Source organism: Falco punctatus (genome assembly GCF_963210335.1).
Source record: "Falco punctatus genome assembly, chromosome: 5".
Lineage (NCBI taxonomy): Eukaryota > Metazoa > Chordata > Aves > Falconiformes > Falconidae > Falco > Falco punctatus.
The window spans coordinates 25,001,498-25,018,280 of NC_137584.1; the positions used below are offsets into that span (position 1 = coordinate 25,001,498).

At 37.4% G+C, this 16,783-nt stretch overlaps 1 protein-coding gene across 2 annotated transcripts in view; it reads right to left on the reverse strand.

Moving 5' to 3' along the window:
- The window catches only part of PXDN (peroxidasin), a 103,491-nt gene that overhangs the window by 13,765 nt on the left and 72,943 nt on the right, over positions 1–16,783 (reverse strand). For both annotated transcript variants that reach the window (XM_080387777.1, XM_080387776.1), the window contains 5 exons: positions 12,235–12,343; positions 11,646–11,803; positions 5,735–7,238; positions 4,768–4,902; positions 2,191–2,399 (listed from right to left, as the gene is read on the reverse strand). In XM_080387777.1, coding sequence (XP_080243903.1) covers positions 2,191–2,399; positions 4,768–4,902; positions 5,735–7,238; positions 11,646–11,803; positions 12,235–12,343 — 2,115 coding nt within the window. The remainder of the gene's footprint in view (positions 1–2,190; positions 2,400–4,767; positions 4,903–5,734; positions 7,239–11,645; positions 11,804–12,234; positions 12,344–16,783) is intronic.

The window sequence follows — 16,783 nt, forward strand, 5'->3', positions numbered from 1 at the left end:
CCTTAGTGCCACAAAATGAAATAATTTTTTAAAATTAATTGCTTAAACCTGGATTCCCACAGAAAATGTCACACCCATTCATCCATGCAAGAAAGCAGTTCAAGCCATGCACACTTTATTTTTTCTTCATTAAACCTCTGCACAGACTTCAAAAGAGTTCAGAAGAAGGAGATACAGATAGGCACTTTTTAAAAGAACATTAGTTATTTACCCTTTCTTTTGCTTGGCAGTTGTCTAACTGTACTGCATTCAGTAGTACTCTCTGGTAGTAACATAACTGAATGAAAACACAAGCTAGGCTGTTGAATGGCTGAATACTCTAAAGACTTTCCAAAGATAACATCTGCTCTAGAAGGCTTAGTGATAACATAACATTTAGAGAATCAACACAATTTCTCAGAACAGCTTTACAATTTTTCCAAATCAATATTATTAATGTATTTGTGAAACTGTCAAGCTTTATGAACCATGGCAAAGTGAACTTATCCTGAACCAGCAGAATATGATTTATTTGCTTATGGTAGAGCATTTGAAGAGTGATAATTGATTTTCTCACAATGCTTCTGGTGAATGTCAGGGTTCTTTTGAAGAGATTCTGGAAGACTTTGCATTAAAATGACAACATATCAACCATATCTAGAGTTTTATAAGCTATTATTAATTTAGGAATGGCGAACCTGGTAAATAATGTTTTAAAAAAATCTGAATAAACTAAAACCAAAAAAAAACCCTGGTAAAAATTAGAGTAAGACCCGAATGAAATTATATCTCGGGTAAATTGTACAAGTTTTCATCGAAACCTGAAGTATTTATTTCTCCTAGTCTCACAAAGATAACTGACACTTTAAACCAAATCTTCCAACGAAGAATTTTCTTAGACAGTGATTTATTATTTAAGGCATTGTTTACTGGACAAGACAACTCAGCAGTCAGCGTAAAAGTTAAGTTATGCAGTATCTTTGAATAGTAAAACTATCTACTTTTTTCATTTTTAATGATACCTGAGTTTGTTCTCATGGTAAAGTCGCACTAGTTGCAATCCTTCCTCAGTATTTACTGTATCTGTTCAGGTTGAAGGGACATGCTCTATCCATTTAGCCTATATCTACTGCCTTATATTCTAAGCTGTATCACCAAAGGACTCTGTCATTGGGGACAATTATATTTGACCAAAAGAGTTAAATGGATGCCACTGGAAGAGTGTGACCTCTCTCAAAAATACAATCCACTGGTTCCTTACTCACGCATATCTTTTGCCAGAACATTGGACAGCCTACTCAGCAGTGGTAAATTCAAGAGAATCAGCAGTAGAAAAGATTAAGAACTCAGATCTGGATTCCTTCCATCAGCAAATCTACAAGATACTGATATTGAAAGCTAAGTTCTTACTAGGTAAATTATAAGATTCTAATAGTCATCAACTGATAGTTCCATTACTCTCTCTAATGAAAGCAAGTTTTTTTTCCAGTTAGTTTGACAGCAACTTCTAGATAATCAGTGTTCCACAGAGAAGTTCCCAAAATTCCTGAACATACTTTTTCAGCCAGGGCATGTCATCTGAGTTTTGTCAAAAGAACAAGATAGTAACACTGTCAAGACCTCAGTAAAGAGAAGTCATTGCTCCCTGAAGTATTTTATTGATGATGCTACTGTAAATGATTCTGCAAACCTGCATGATCCAGAAGATTCTTTTGGGAAGGGATATTCTAACTGTGTTACAGAGGCAGTGAAGTCTGGTGTGATGAAGACTAAAGAGAGGTCATGTAGAAAATCTGTATGTGAGAGAAGCCAACAGACAGGCTACCAAGCAACATGGGATTCTCAGTGTCCTGTTCTTCATGCAGCTACGTAAACTTTGCTTCTGGAGAAAAAAAAGTTTATTTCTGAAGAAAAACAAATCACCCCACTGTCCTAACTTTTGAAGGAGGTGGTAATGAACAAGAATATTTAACCACAAAAGGAAGAAAACAGGTACGTATCTACACTGTGCAATGCTCAAATCTATACCACGTTTAGAATGTGTGTATTTAATAAAAAATATAGAATGATCGCTCATTTAACAAGGATTGTGCTCCAGATTTGAGTTTGTAACATCTTAAAAAGTGAACACTCAAATGTCTTCTTAAAATACAATAAACAGACACTAAACAAAGCACACATTAATACACCCAAATCCACCTATATACAGACCTTCACAGCAATCTTGCCACATCCTGAGGTCCAGTTTAGGAATATCTTCACAGCTACTATATCCATGTGGGAATTCAGCCACCTTAAAGACATCATGTTGTACCCTGGTTATGTTGTCACCATTGTCACACAAAACTCTGGCAAGAGATGTCTGCTTGATCTGAGTGAGCTGAGCAGGTGTGAACACACCTGGGTTCTCATACCATAACCTGTAATCTCACAGAAAAGACAAGTTTGCTAGTGAAAAAACAAAACACAGTTTTCCAGAGATATTGCAATACTGTATTCAGAATGAAATTAATTGTTCCATAAATCCTGTTCTGAACTTTACATTGTATCTGAGGGAGTGATCCAGATACCAAAATTTAAGCACTTGGCATCATACTGACAGTCTGAAAGGGTCAAAGTCTTGAACAAATCCTTTAGTTTCTCTTCTACTCCCATTTTGATGTTTTGGGTATCTTTGGACATTTAGAAAGGCATGAGACTACAAAGTTTACAGTTCTTTTAGAGGCTTCAATTACCACAGATTTCATTCTCCAGCCAACTTCCCTATAGGTTTAGAAAAACTGATAGAGTTGCTGAGATTAGAAGAATGGTTAATCTATACCTAGTTTATTATCAAGATAAGCGAGATTGTTTAATTTACTAAAAAAATTCTATTCTGTAAAACTGTTTTTATACTAATTCAGGGACTTCTTAATATATACTCAGTTAATGTGTTATATTCAAGCAAGAAATACTGTGGTTTCGAATAATACATTTTTCATACATAAAGAGCTAAAAGCCTGTTATCAATAGAAAATATAAATAATATAATATTATGAAAGCCAAGCCAGTGCTTAGAAAAGAAAAAGTTTTAAATTACTGGCCCGGATTTGAAAACATTTCACACTATTCTGTGATATCGTTCACATGTCTCAAAACTGTAAATTTATAATTCTATATTGATACTTTTTTCCACTTATTTAAAAAAAAATAGTAGAAGGCTCTTTTAAACTTTATGAAAAATCAATTTTATACTAAACTTAGAGGATTGGTCAAAAAAATTTTCATTTTACCTACTTATTGTATCATTTTCATAAGCCACTGGACAGTGGCCAATGAAATTCGAAGTACTGGGATCAGAAGACCAGATTCTGAAATTTCCCTATTGACATGAAGCTAGGTTCCCTTCAAACATCACTCCTTTACTCTGCGGGCACATTTGTTTTGCATGCTGCTGGCAGTTTTGATCCTTTGCCTGTTGTAAAGGCTTTTCAAAGAAGCAAGAGTTGCTTTCATTATGTCTAATAATATTTTACTATTTGCTGGCATGTGTCTTCAAAGCATTTGTATTCTTTGGACAGCAGAATCTCATCTTCTAAATATTGAATGTTTTCCTATAGTTTCTAAACACTGTTTCAGGAAAAAAAAAAGGGAATAAAACAAAAAAACAAACACCCCCACCCCCCAAACAACCAACCAAAAACCAACAACAAAACAAATAAAAAAACCCAAAAGCTTTTGCTGGAAAAATGCAGATGCATACACACAAAAAAGCAGTACCATTCTTCTCTTGTGACACAAATAGGTACTTCTCACCAGTAATCTGGAGCTCATACTGCATATATTTCTCAGTTTACTTTCTCTGCCTCCAGGCATGAGTTTTATGTTTCACAGCTTAATTTTTAAACAGATTTTATGTAAGAAAGTTATTGTTAAAAAAAGCATACAAAAAGGCTTGTGCTATTGACTACAGAAATAAAAGAAAAGCATTTATACTATCTTGAGTAGCAACTTTATAACTAACTTAATGCAAATAACATTATCTAAAGTGAATCAAATCTAATTTCCTAATCCTTACCATTTCCCCTTCACTAGGATGGGGCTAGTCGGCATAAGTCTTTTTGCCCTCACGCCATGCTAGGTCACAAATCATGTTAAAATGAGGGAAATTTTGATTTTCAGATTCTAAGTGAATGACCTTAAAGTATGAAAGGAGATCTAGCTTCTGTGACAACAGCAATGACTATTTTCTTACTTCAGGTACCATAGAAACTGAAAATGAGAAATTGCTCATGATGTGCATGTAAAGCAATTTAAGAACAATTATCAAATTATCTTCTTTGTGATAACCTGTCTACTTAGTGCACAACCTGCTTGTCCTGAAATACGTATACAGATTATATACACAGTGATACTTTTCCAACATATGCTTGAAGTAATGGAGATGGTGAAAGCATCTTAAATACTACAATTCCTTTGCCAATAAAATAATTAAATAACAACGAAAGGAGATGAATAACATCCATTTTTCAGAAAGGTGAATGACTTAACTGGTAAAAGGAAGCATGTGTTGGCTGTGGTGCTTTTAGGAGGTCAGTGTGACATATTCACCATAAAAAGCAACAAACTTAAAAATAAATTAATCATCACTTTTAACAATGTTTTCAACCTGCATTCTTTTTTTTTCTATTTTATGTTAATATCATAATGAAAATAAAATGTATTTTGATTTGGAAACAAGACATCGCAATTGTTATTAAGCATCTTCAGTTCAAAACTAATTTTGGTTTCCATGGTATTTCAATTTACCTGTCTCCATCCCGAATACGTCTAAATTGTGTGCTTAATAGACACATCAAAGTTGGCCCCAGTCGGCTCCCTGGAACTAAGTCTTCCACCATTAGAGCAGGAAATAAGTCTATGTTCAGTGGGGAACCATACAACCTATGAATAAAAAATAACAAATATTTAATATCAAATATTTTACATTTAAAAAATAACCAGTATGTGGTAAAACTTAAGGGCCAGGTATATGAACTACTTGTAGTAAAAATGACAGTGATAGTGCTACAACATTTGTGAACAGGCTGTGGGTGTATATGCAAGAAAGCCTGCAATGTAGGTTGTATATGTGATGTAACATCACAAGGGTCTGCAAGTTTACCCCACAATTTCCTTTCTCCTAGTAGCTTCCTTCTGTTTTTTTGAAACTTTCTTTTTCAATAGCTTCTCTTTCCTGCCCCTCTGTACTCTTTTTCTTTTACCATAGCTGAGACTAATCCTGTCTTTGATTGTTTTGTAGATAAGCTAGCAGTGGTAGGTAGCTGAAGACTTATTTTCAAACACTGAAGATTTAAAGAAGAACAGGTCACTGGCAGTGAAGGATGTCCACATTCAAATCCAGTGAATAATATTCCCATTTGTTTTAGTGTACAGAATGGATAGAACTGAACACAAATACTTGCATGAGATTGGTATTAAAGGTGGCTTTACATTGAAATAATATTCATATTTAACAGCATTTATAAAACCAGACATTTCAAATTAATAATCTCATGAACACATACAGTATATATTAACTCTGTATTGTTCTCATTGTTCTCAGAGATGTAGAGGTGGAGATTGTCATCTATTCCCTAGTATGGATGGAAGTGTCTTAAAAAAAAAATCCCTTTACCCCTTTCTTAACAAATATTGTCTTCCAGACGAGACATTTAACTACTAATTTTGCATGCACATTTAGATAATTGAATATTTTTCTTCACCTCTGGCTCACCTGCTAAGTTTCTCCCTGATTTCAGGATTCTTAATTTCATTTTTCAGATCTTCAAAAGTCTGAGCTGAAGAAAGATTACAGTAAACTCTAAAATCATGGTAGGGAGGAATTCCATGATCTCTGCCTCTCTGAATATTCATAGCTGCCAGATCTAAAGCCACAGTACGTGCCATGGAGAAGAGTCTTTCTGTTAATTCTGTATTGAGTAATTGTGATGGGACACGCATCTTACCAGCAACACCAAACAATCCCCTTAGAAGTGGATCAATGCCTCCTTCATTTACAATCCGAAATGGAGAGAAGAATGCCTTATGAAGAGGTAGATGGCCTTGTGGAATAGGTTCAAAGTTTTCATCCAGTCGATACAGAAAAGGATTAATGAGTGTGTGACCAAACCTAAAAGCGGCAGTTGCAAACTCATTAGTTATGCCAGAATTAATACTGGGATCATAACCCTTATATTCGCCAAGCATCTTCATGCCTACCTCTCCAAAGATCTTAGGCAGCCAGTGGCTAAATGTTATGTGTTGCATTTCAGCACCAACAATTTTGCGTGTTTCGTGGTATATTGTGTCACCATCCCAGTGTGGATTGAGTTTCAGTAGCTCTGTGGCAATTCGGTTGTGCTCTCTAAACCACAATGTGTGGATGCTGGTAAGACCCAGCTGTTCGTTAGAACGCTGATCACCAGCTAAAAAGCAGGGAATTGGGCTCTCATTTTCATCTCTCATACATTCTGTTGGTGGGCCAGTAGCAAATGGAAGAAGGGGCTTGCCAGATCTCTGTACGATGCCCTGTCTCAGAAGACCCCTTTGACTTGCCAAGTCTCTGATTTCTAGTGCTTCGTGGTCTGAACTGCCATACACATTGGACGCGTCAATGTATGAAGTCAGCTGGTTGATCTGTTCTCGTGGGTACACAGAATTCATAAGAAGAGATGTCATGCCGCTTCCACAAACTGGACTGGAGCGTACAAAAAACATGCAGCGTGCACCATTTCGAACTCTGGGATCATTTGGTGGTATCATGATCGAAAAGCATGGAGGATCATTTGTACAAACCGAACTGCAATGCTGACCATCTGAAAACCTGGCCTCACTTAGGGCAGCTACGGTGAGGTCAAGGTCATGGTCAAGAAACTGACCCCACTGCATGAGCATGTGAGTGTACTGGTCATCAGGAGTTATTGTTTCTGTTCCGATCAGAGTAGTTGAAACCAAGCGAGGCATTGGGAGTGCATAGCCGTTAGAGAGCCTCTTGGGTTCAATTCCCCGAGGCAAATTAAATCCATTTTCGTAAACTGACTTTAACAGACGTTCAAAGGCTGTCAGAGAAGCGCCCCACATGGGATGCTGAAGGTTGTTACATGTTCCATCATGTGTCCTGTACTTCTGGTGGAAGCACATATCTGAGCAGTTGTTCACTCGTCGATGGGCTGTACAGCCCGAGAGGTTAGCTATCAGATTCAAGTACTGTGGGGATACAAGGTCATTATAGTGATAACCTGAAACCGGAAGAGAGACAGAGAGAAAAATCAAAGACTTCATAGAATCATAGACGCCACAGATCACAAATTTATTTGAAATGTTATTTCATCACATTTCTCACCAGATTAAATATCCCTATTGTTTAAAAATAACAATACAATAATAATCACATATGTATATTAGAGCATTAGGTCATTTGAACAACAACTATTAGGTCAGGAGGGAACCTTGTAAAACACCAAATCAAGTAAAACTTCTGCAAAATGTTCACAAAAGGTCACTTAAGAAAGCAGAGATATTTTCAGAAATAACAGCCTCATATTGAGACAAATGGGAAATTGTCCCAATGTTAGGAAAAGTATTTTAAGAACTGTCAGTAGCATTTACATGGATTTCAAGACTTTATCTTTTGAGACTTGATAATTTACTGAACATTACTATTTTGTTTTGCTTTGTTACAGCACAAGTTGCAGAATTTCAAGAAAAAAAAGAACAAAAACCACAAAGGAAAATAACCACAAGCAATATAGCTAAACTGAGGAGTGATCTCTAGGACAAGTGGTGTGGAGTAACTCACATTACCCAGGACTAGTGTCTAAAGAAAACTGGTGGTTTGTGTAACACTTGGCACAGGTTTCCCATGCAATCCACTCCATTCACCTCTGGGACTACAACACACTTCCTGCATTTTTTTCTCAGTTCATAGAAAAATAGTATACACAAAATATATACTGTAATTCATTAGAATTATGCTTTTATAACTTCAAACTAAAGGCTATGTGTTGCATGATCTCTGCTGTGGTATGACAACATGTGGAAGGATTGAAGACCGTAAGGCCTCCTAGTACAGTGCTGAGTGACTGCAAATCACAGGTCAGGCTGTGCCTTGTCCATTCTGCCTACTAGGAGTCATTCTGAAAATTATTTTTCTTAAGACACATTTGGGCTTCATTGCAGGGGAAAAGTCATTAGTTCGGGCTGTATCTACATTATCAACTTGTGTAGACCAACAGAAGAATGTAGAGTGAAATTTTTGATGCTGAGAAAGACATTCCTACTTTATCCATTATGCAATAGGAACGGGTTTCCTTCAGAATAGCTTTACTTTTTTGTCCTGGACTGCATGTGGCCTTGGGTTGGAAAAGAACTCACAGTGTTCAAGAACATACACAACCTAAACCAAAGCACAGTAAGTGAGGACAACTGGGAGATTAATTTCGCCCTGCTGATAGAAAGCACACCTTGGGTGATTAATGGATATACAACGTGGATGAGCAAGGTTCCATGATCCAGGAGGCAGCCCAAGAGTCAACCAAGAGGTTGAGTACTTGGCAGTGCAGATATACTGTTAGCTAACTAGGAACCATCATACACCACCATGATTCCTGATCTGAAAAGCTTGCAGTTATGAATAAAACCAAAAAAGCAGAATAAAGGCAGAAGAAAAAAAACAAAATGAGTGAGTGTACAGTGGTGCCGTGTTCCCACAGGCTCGCAGGGTTCCCACCATGATGATAATCACTCAGGAATATGAACTGAATGCAGTTTTGCAAGAAGTCAGTGCAGGCTAACTGCATACAGTCAGGACTAAAAGGAACATTTCCTGAACTCAGTTCCAGCGTGCCTTCAAAGACACTAACCTTCATCTACATTCAACACATAAATGTGGGCTAGACACGTTGGCGCTTTGCCAATTTCTACAACGCAGAGCAATTCCAAACAAACCACCTAAAACCCCTCTTTATCTTTGCCTTTAAAGGGACTGGATTGCTCATAGCTGCTCAGCTGGGACAGGACCTGTGCTAAGGGATCTATGTTTTCTCAGCCTCAGGCTCCATGTACCCTGCATGGTTTACAAGTCAAAGCAAAGATAGTAGAGATCTGCTACTTGCATTAGGCAAAACTAACCTGTTTCTGTGGACATATATAAATTATTTTACGAAATACTCCAGATAGGAAAAAGAAAAACCACAGAGCTAAACCAGTGCCACTGGGTAATGCAGCAAAAAACACTCTTTTAATACGTGGGCTAATTTAGGGCAGTCTAATTCTAAGACTACACTCAAAAAACATTTCTTTATAACAACACTCCTTTTTAATTTATCTTCATTCATCACTGCGTTCTTTCCTTATGATTATTCTTCATGCAGTCTTTACATAAACATTTGTCTCTTGTGGTTATGCTGGTTGCCATCCACATTTCTGCAATCAAGTTGTGAGCAAAGCTCGACTATGAATGTTTTGGGTGGAATGACTTTCATTACTAATTTAAAATAAAGGTTCAGCTTCTCTGTTTAGAAGTTCACGTGGGATGCAATTTCTTATCTATAGATTAAATCTGATGGTATTCTGAGGAGACTGGAGGCTGCCATAAATGTCAATCTCAGACCCTTAATTACCTCTCCCATTGTAGGCACTAACTCTGTCTCTGCTTTATAAAAATGTGAGGTGCTGAGCATTTCCAGTACTTAGAAGCTGGCTAGCTCAGTTCACAGTAATATTAACTGTATTATTTTTTTCAAGCTGCAAGATGTTTCAGAGTCATAGAAATATTGATTAGAAAGGACCTCTTACCCAGACCAAGCTCCTGCTTAAAGCAAAGCTGCCTCCAGCACTGGATCAGGTTCAGGTGTATCCCTGTCTAGCAGGCTTGAAAACCTCCAAAGACTGAGACTCTTCAGCCTTTCTGGGTAAGTTGTTGTAGTGCTGCACTGGCCTCCTAGTGAGAAACTGTTACCCAACATCCAGTCTGAACCTCCCAAGCAGCAATTTGTGGCCATTCCCCTTATTATACAGTATGGCACTACAAAGGAGAATTTGTCTTCATAGTCCTTCCTTGGGATATTCCAAGATTTTACATTTTTAAAAGTCTCTGAATGGGAAATCGTCAAGTTTCTCAAGCGTTCCCAATGCAAAAGTGCTAAATAACACCTTTCATTGGGCTCTGCGTTTTGCAATAAAACCAAATAAGGACAAATATGAGTATTAAAATATGAGCATTAGGCTATTTAAATGAAAGCAGATTTCTTTTACTATTCAAGTTTCTCTAAAAGCCAGGTTTGTGTGGATTTTGTAGGGCTGAGAAGCAAGCTATGGTTGTGAACAGAAATTCCAGCATCACAGAAAGCTGCCTGATTTTGTGTTCATTAATTTGTATGCTTTAATGCCAATTTTTTGTAAACTTTAGGGGATTGAATTCCACATTACAAATCCTAGAGAAATGCAGTCGAGTAATTCTCACACATCAGATTTCATATATTCCTAGTATTATATTTAATATGCTTGCATATGCATCTAATCAGAAAACCAAAATAAATGAGGTTCCTCTTACAAAACACAAGCCTTCAAAGAATTTTGAAGAAGTTTCTGTGGTAAACTAGTAATCACAAATTATTTACTCAGCTCTAATACTGAGTAGCAAGCTCCTTTCACTAAAAAATATTGCTGTACTCCACAAAGCTTGCAGAACAAACACTTACCTAGTTCACAGTCAGAGTTAAAGTTTCTGGAAGTTATAATAAATACTCAATTATAAACATCAAAAAGAACATAATAAGTACAAATATTTCCTCTAGATTTTCAGAGTAGCTTTTGGCTATGTGTCAAGTCTCAAGAGCTCTCCTAAAACTATCATTATTTCCAAATGCTTCAGTCCTATGTCTCAAGCCTATCCACATACATATCTATACACATTAGCGGCATATGCTCCAGCTGGACCTCACGAATTTGTACTTGGACTTCAATAACTAAAAGGTAGAAATATTAAACCTCAGATTTTTCTGCTATTTATAAAAAGCAGCAAAAACTGTATTTCTCATTACATCAGATCAGTGTTAAAGTAAACAATTAGCTTAGTTTGACAAACACTTCAAGAATGAGTAGCAAATAATTCTTTGAATAATATTGTGGTATGTGAAGAAGCCTTGGTTTGTAAAGTACACAAATGCTTCTTGTTATATCATCATTTCTTTTTGCCAAGGCACGCCAACACTAAATAGCTTTACTTAAAGAAACATGAATAAAATACTGATCCTTTTTAATACACAACAGTCTGTTCTGCTATGAAACAATGGTCCTAATGAATTAACAAGCAGGATGCATTATGCATTTCCATTATACTAGATTTGACCAGCAGAAGAATCTGAACACAATTTTTTCCCCTAATATGTCAACATGAGGAAAAATAAAAACACTCTACTTGGGCAGCTCAGAGTTACACTGTAATGTAGCAATGTGCAAACCAAGGACTGAATTGGGCAAACACATATATTTGGTAAAGTTTTGCGAAGTCATATACTCCACTGATTTCAATGTAATGATTCTGCAGTTGGGACCCAGACTTGGAAAGGAAATGTCTCTTGATGTATAATGACTTAAGAAGGCAAATACACTTCAATACAGGAAAACAAGGAAAGATTACTGACTTGTTCCATTCAGGTCAACCATTAGACCATCTTGTACATGATCTTGAATAAGCTGTAATGTCCTTTCAAATATTTCCCCAGCTCTTGCTTGTTCAACAGTGTATGGATCCCTTGGATATCGAAATAAGGCTAGCAAATCATTTGGAGAACGAGGACGACTGACAGATAATTTGAAAAAAATAGTGAGTGTACACAGGAATTACAAAACAACAATACTACATAAATCATGTAAGTGTTCAGCAAGGTGATTAGTACGTACCTTGGTTACTCATCTCAAAATGGAAGGCAAACAAACAAAAAAGTTTAATAATAAAATATTAAAAATTTAGTAGCAATTAAACATTTAGTAGCCTTTTAATACACATTATCTCAGTAGAAAAACTGTTGCAGTGAATAGACATCTCAACAGGAGTGTTTAAACAATAGGAATCCTTACATGTTAAACTGTTAGTATTCCCAGAACTAACCAGATGTTAACAATGTCATTTAAATAATAAAATGGCTTCCTGATTAAAAAAATCTTCCATTATTTTTAGTATATACAAAATTAATTTTGACTTCTCACTATAAAAAAAAAGGTAGTGGATACCTGTCAAACAGATGTGTACGTGTTGAATTTATTGCTCTGTCAACAGTTGCAATTGCTTCCACAATTGATGTCTGTACAAAAGGATCTCCATTTCGGCTGACATTAGGCACTATAGAAAGAGGAATTCACATGTTATTGCAAAAATGGCCACACACAAAAAGATACTACAATAAAACAGAGTCTAGACACGACATCATTTTAGTTGTGCAAAGTAAACTCCTGTTCTTTAAGCATTAGTTCGTCCAAATATAGACATCTTAACCATTCTGGAACTGTATCAAAGCATACACAGTAAAGTAAAATTCATTTAAAACAGAAGTTAACATAAGTTTAAAAGTCAGCTTGCTTATAAATCTAAAACAAAAAAAAGGACAAATGCATACAGCACTTAAGTGTCCATTAATTGGTCCTACAATTTCGAGTAAAAAAGACCAAAGGAAAAAATCAATTATTATTCAGGGTTTTTTTTTCCGGTGTGGTGTAATATCATCTTTTAGGTGTTGATATCAAGAACCTGACCCATAGTCACTGAAATCAATGCAAGTATTCCCTCTGATTTCAATTAGTACCGAATTAAATGTAAGAATGTTAACGTTTTACAGGAATGTGTTACAAGTGGAAAATAGTGACAGACTTAGTTTGCCTTTTAGAACACATGCACCACATAAGTTCCAGAAGGCTTCAGGGGAAAAGAAAAAAAGAAAAAAAAAAACACACCAAAAATACTAAAAAGAAGAAAAAACCCACAGAAACTTATATATTCCCAAATGACTACAGTAAACTAACAATGTTCCTCTCCTGAGCTCAGCCTAGTAAGCAACACACATTAATTTTAAAGGGCTATAAATATTTTATATATTTTGATCACTACTTTGTTTTCTACTTCAAAATTATTCAGCATTTTATTAGTACATTAAAAATCACATGCTTAAAAGCTCTTTAACGACTCTGCATAATACTGGAAACTCAGTAAAGCATAGTTCCATTCATCTGCCTTTTTATACAGTACTCAGTTGCAGCTGGATGTTTGTACAAAGTATCTAGGGCTAATAACCTTCCTTTCAGTCTAAACCAAGAACTACCAGATCCAGGGGCAACAGCTAACAATTTCCAGAGTGTGTTTAGATTGGAGAAGTCACACAGGAAGAAGGGTAAAGCAGGGAAAAAGTCCAAAGCAAATACACTGGAATAAAATCAGCAGATGTACAAAATCAGCTGACATAAAACCCGTTGTTTGCAAGCTTTTAATGACTTTTTTTTTTCTTTTCTAAGCAATATTTCATTATTCCTTCATAACTGGCAGCTTAAGCTGTGTCTATATGAGTTTCAGGGTCTAGACCTGGGTAATCAAACTTAACCATCTACACAACCAAATAAAACAATCCTTGGCATTCCATAGCTGTGGCTGAAGCCCCTTTCTCTTCCCTGTGGCCACCTGCCTTGGGCCGCTGACAGCATATTTCCAGCATCCAAAACAAGCTGACCCTTTCCCACAGTGCCTAATGGCAATAGTACTTGATCTGTCCTAATTACCTACTGTCCTCGCTTGACAGCTTCACTTTCATAACCATACAAAAACATTCAGATAAGCTAATTAAAGAGAAACATTTACAGGTTTGCTACCCTCATCTCAGTTGTTTCAGGGAGTGCCTGTGTGCCATGAACCATCTTAATACTGCAACATTGCAGACTAAAAATCCAGTGGCTGCTTACCTTCCCTAGTGCTGTCTACAACAGATGCAATATTGCCGTTCACTTTAGGTAAGTGTTTTGCAGAGCTATCCTGATACACATGGCCTGAATCATAAAACTTGGTCAGATATTAATCATACTGTACTTCATTTTTGTTTAGACTATTTGCTGCCAGCAGTTCTCTTTTTAGGCTGATAAACATGAAAAGTTAAAGTCCCTGCAAGCCTTCCACACAACACCTTTTTTCCAGGGCCGGGGAGGGGCAGAAAAAAATGGCAATATTGTTAAGCAACAACTTAATCCACACACATCCCGCTTTACATTTGAGCCAGAGACTTTCACAAAACAACAGAAAAGGACAGAAGAAAATGGCAAAAGAAAACATCTTTAAAATAATATCAAACATGACCAGCAAAACCTGCCTTCTATACAGCTTCTATACGCTTACCTTTCTTCTGTCTCAACGTTAAGAAGATTTTTATGCATTCATAAAACATTAACTTTAACAGAAATGCAGACATGCGAGTTTTTAGGCATTTCTAGCTATACCATAGCAAGTATCCAGTACTTATAATCTGTCCGCTTGCCCTCCTTGCTTTTCTGACAGCTTCATTTTTATAGCAACCATAGATAAACTGTATCTGACATCGCACTAGTTTTAAGGAGAAACATCATGTAGATGAATGCAGAATAATCAAGGATAATCTCACTAATTTTAGGTTTAATGATGCTACAATTTATGGGAAAAAAAAAACCCAAACACATTACAATTAAATACTGCCGATCACCTAGCACCAAGTTTTGTAGTTTGCTAATTCCAGCAGATGAGAATGAGCAGTTGACACCTGCACTAAGTGAATGCAACTGGTTTCCACTGGAGTTGTAGTTCAATTCATGGTTTCACTTCAAAGAGCTCTTACTGATTGGAGATCTGGCTAATATTTTTTATTAAAATAAAATACAAAAACAAATAAAAAACCCCAACAACAACAAAAAAAAAAACCAAACAAAAAAACCCAAAACCACACACAGACACTATTTTTCCTCTCAGAAATCATCCTTACAGACTGAAGACATACTATTTCTGATAGAGAACGGGGGTTACACTGATACTCCACTAAAAGCAACTTAGGTCAGGGAACATCACAGTTTTATTGATACCCCAGGGGTCCAGTCCTGTCCAACTGATTCACCAGTGCCCTGGATGAAGGGACAGTGTGTCCCCTCAGCACGTTTGGGGAGGAGTGGCTGAGACCCCAGCAGGCTGCGCTGCCATTCAGCGAGACCTGGGCAGGCTGGGGAGCTGGGCGGAGAGGGACCTCATGGAGTTCAGCACAGGCAAGTGGAGGGTCCTGCCCCTGGGCAGGAATAACCCCACGCACCAGTACAGGCTGGGGCTGGCCTGCTGGGAGGCAGCTCTGCGGGGAAGGGCCTGGGAGCTCTGGTGGGCAGCAAGGTGCCCATGGGCCAGCAGTGTGCCCTGGTGGCCAAGGCCAGTGGGACCCTGGGGTGCATCAGGAGGATCATGGCCAGCAGGTGGAGGGAGGTGATCCTGCCCCTCTGCTCTGCCCTGCTGAGGCTGCATCTGGGGTGCTGTGTCCAGTGCTGGGCTCCCCAGTTCAAGAGAGACTGGGAATTACTGGAGAGGGCCCAGCAGAGGGCTACGAGGATGATGAGGGGACTGGAGCATCTCCCTTGTGAAGGAAGGCTGAGCGAGCTGGGCCTGTTTAGCCTGGGGAAGACAAAACTCAGGGGGAATCTTTCCAATGCCTACAGATACTTTAAGGGCAGGTGCCAAGAGGATGGGGCCGGGCTCTTTTCAGTGGTGCCCAGTGACAAGACAAGGGGCAACAGGTGCAAACTGCAACACAGGGAGTTCCACCTGAATACGAGGAAGAACTTCTTTCCTTTGAGGGTGCCAGAGCCCTGGCATAGGCTGCCCAGAGAGGCTGTGGAGTCTTCTTCTCTGGAGACATTCAAAACCTGCCTAGATACGATTCTGTGCAGCCTGGTCTGGTCTAGGACAACCTGCTTTAGCAGGAGGTTGGACCAGATGATCTCCAGAGGTGCCTTCCAACTCCAGCCATCCTGTGATTGATATCATGGTAATCAATACTTTAGAAAAATCACTGATACATATTTATAAATTTAGTAAACAAAATAGCAAACAGATGACATAACACTGGGAAGTAATATCCAATATGTTAAAGAAATCACTGCTCAGTACTCATTTTCCAATGATACAAAAATACTGTGTCGTATTTTCTACTGAACACCCCCCATTCCCCCAGTCTTCCTTCAAATTTTCCATCAAAATTATTGAATAAAAATGTTGATTTTTCAGACTAAGTCTGAAAAGCACTAGGGTCAGTCTGTATAATATAGTTATTTCCTTATCCTCTTTGGCTGCTTTATTACCAATAATTAAGTATTAATAATTGATTACTATTTGCCATAATTACTTTTAAATAATTAGAATAATCTCAAATATACTCCTTTTCTTTCTATTTTCTCCTTTAGCTTCTTAAGATCATTATGACTTTCCTGAATTCTTTCACAACAGCTGCAGCTTAATTTTCAACCAAGTGCTGTAAATGCTCCTTTAAAGACACCACAAGACTTTTTGCCAATTTATCCCTAAAGATTAGCGTGTGTATTCAACTAGCAAATTCTAATAGGTCCAAATAATGTCTCAAGAGGCAAGTAGTATGACTAACTGGAGCCCAAATCATTGTTTGTTTTGAAGCTTAACTCCTAGAGACATTTCAGCTGACATATACCCATCTTACGTCTGTGCAGATAATTGCCTGAATTAATATTTAAAAAAAAAAGAAAAAAATATGATTATGGGAGAATA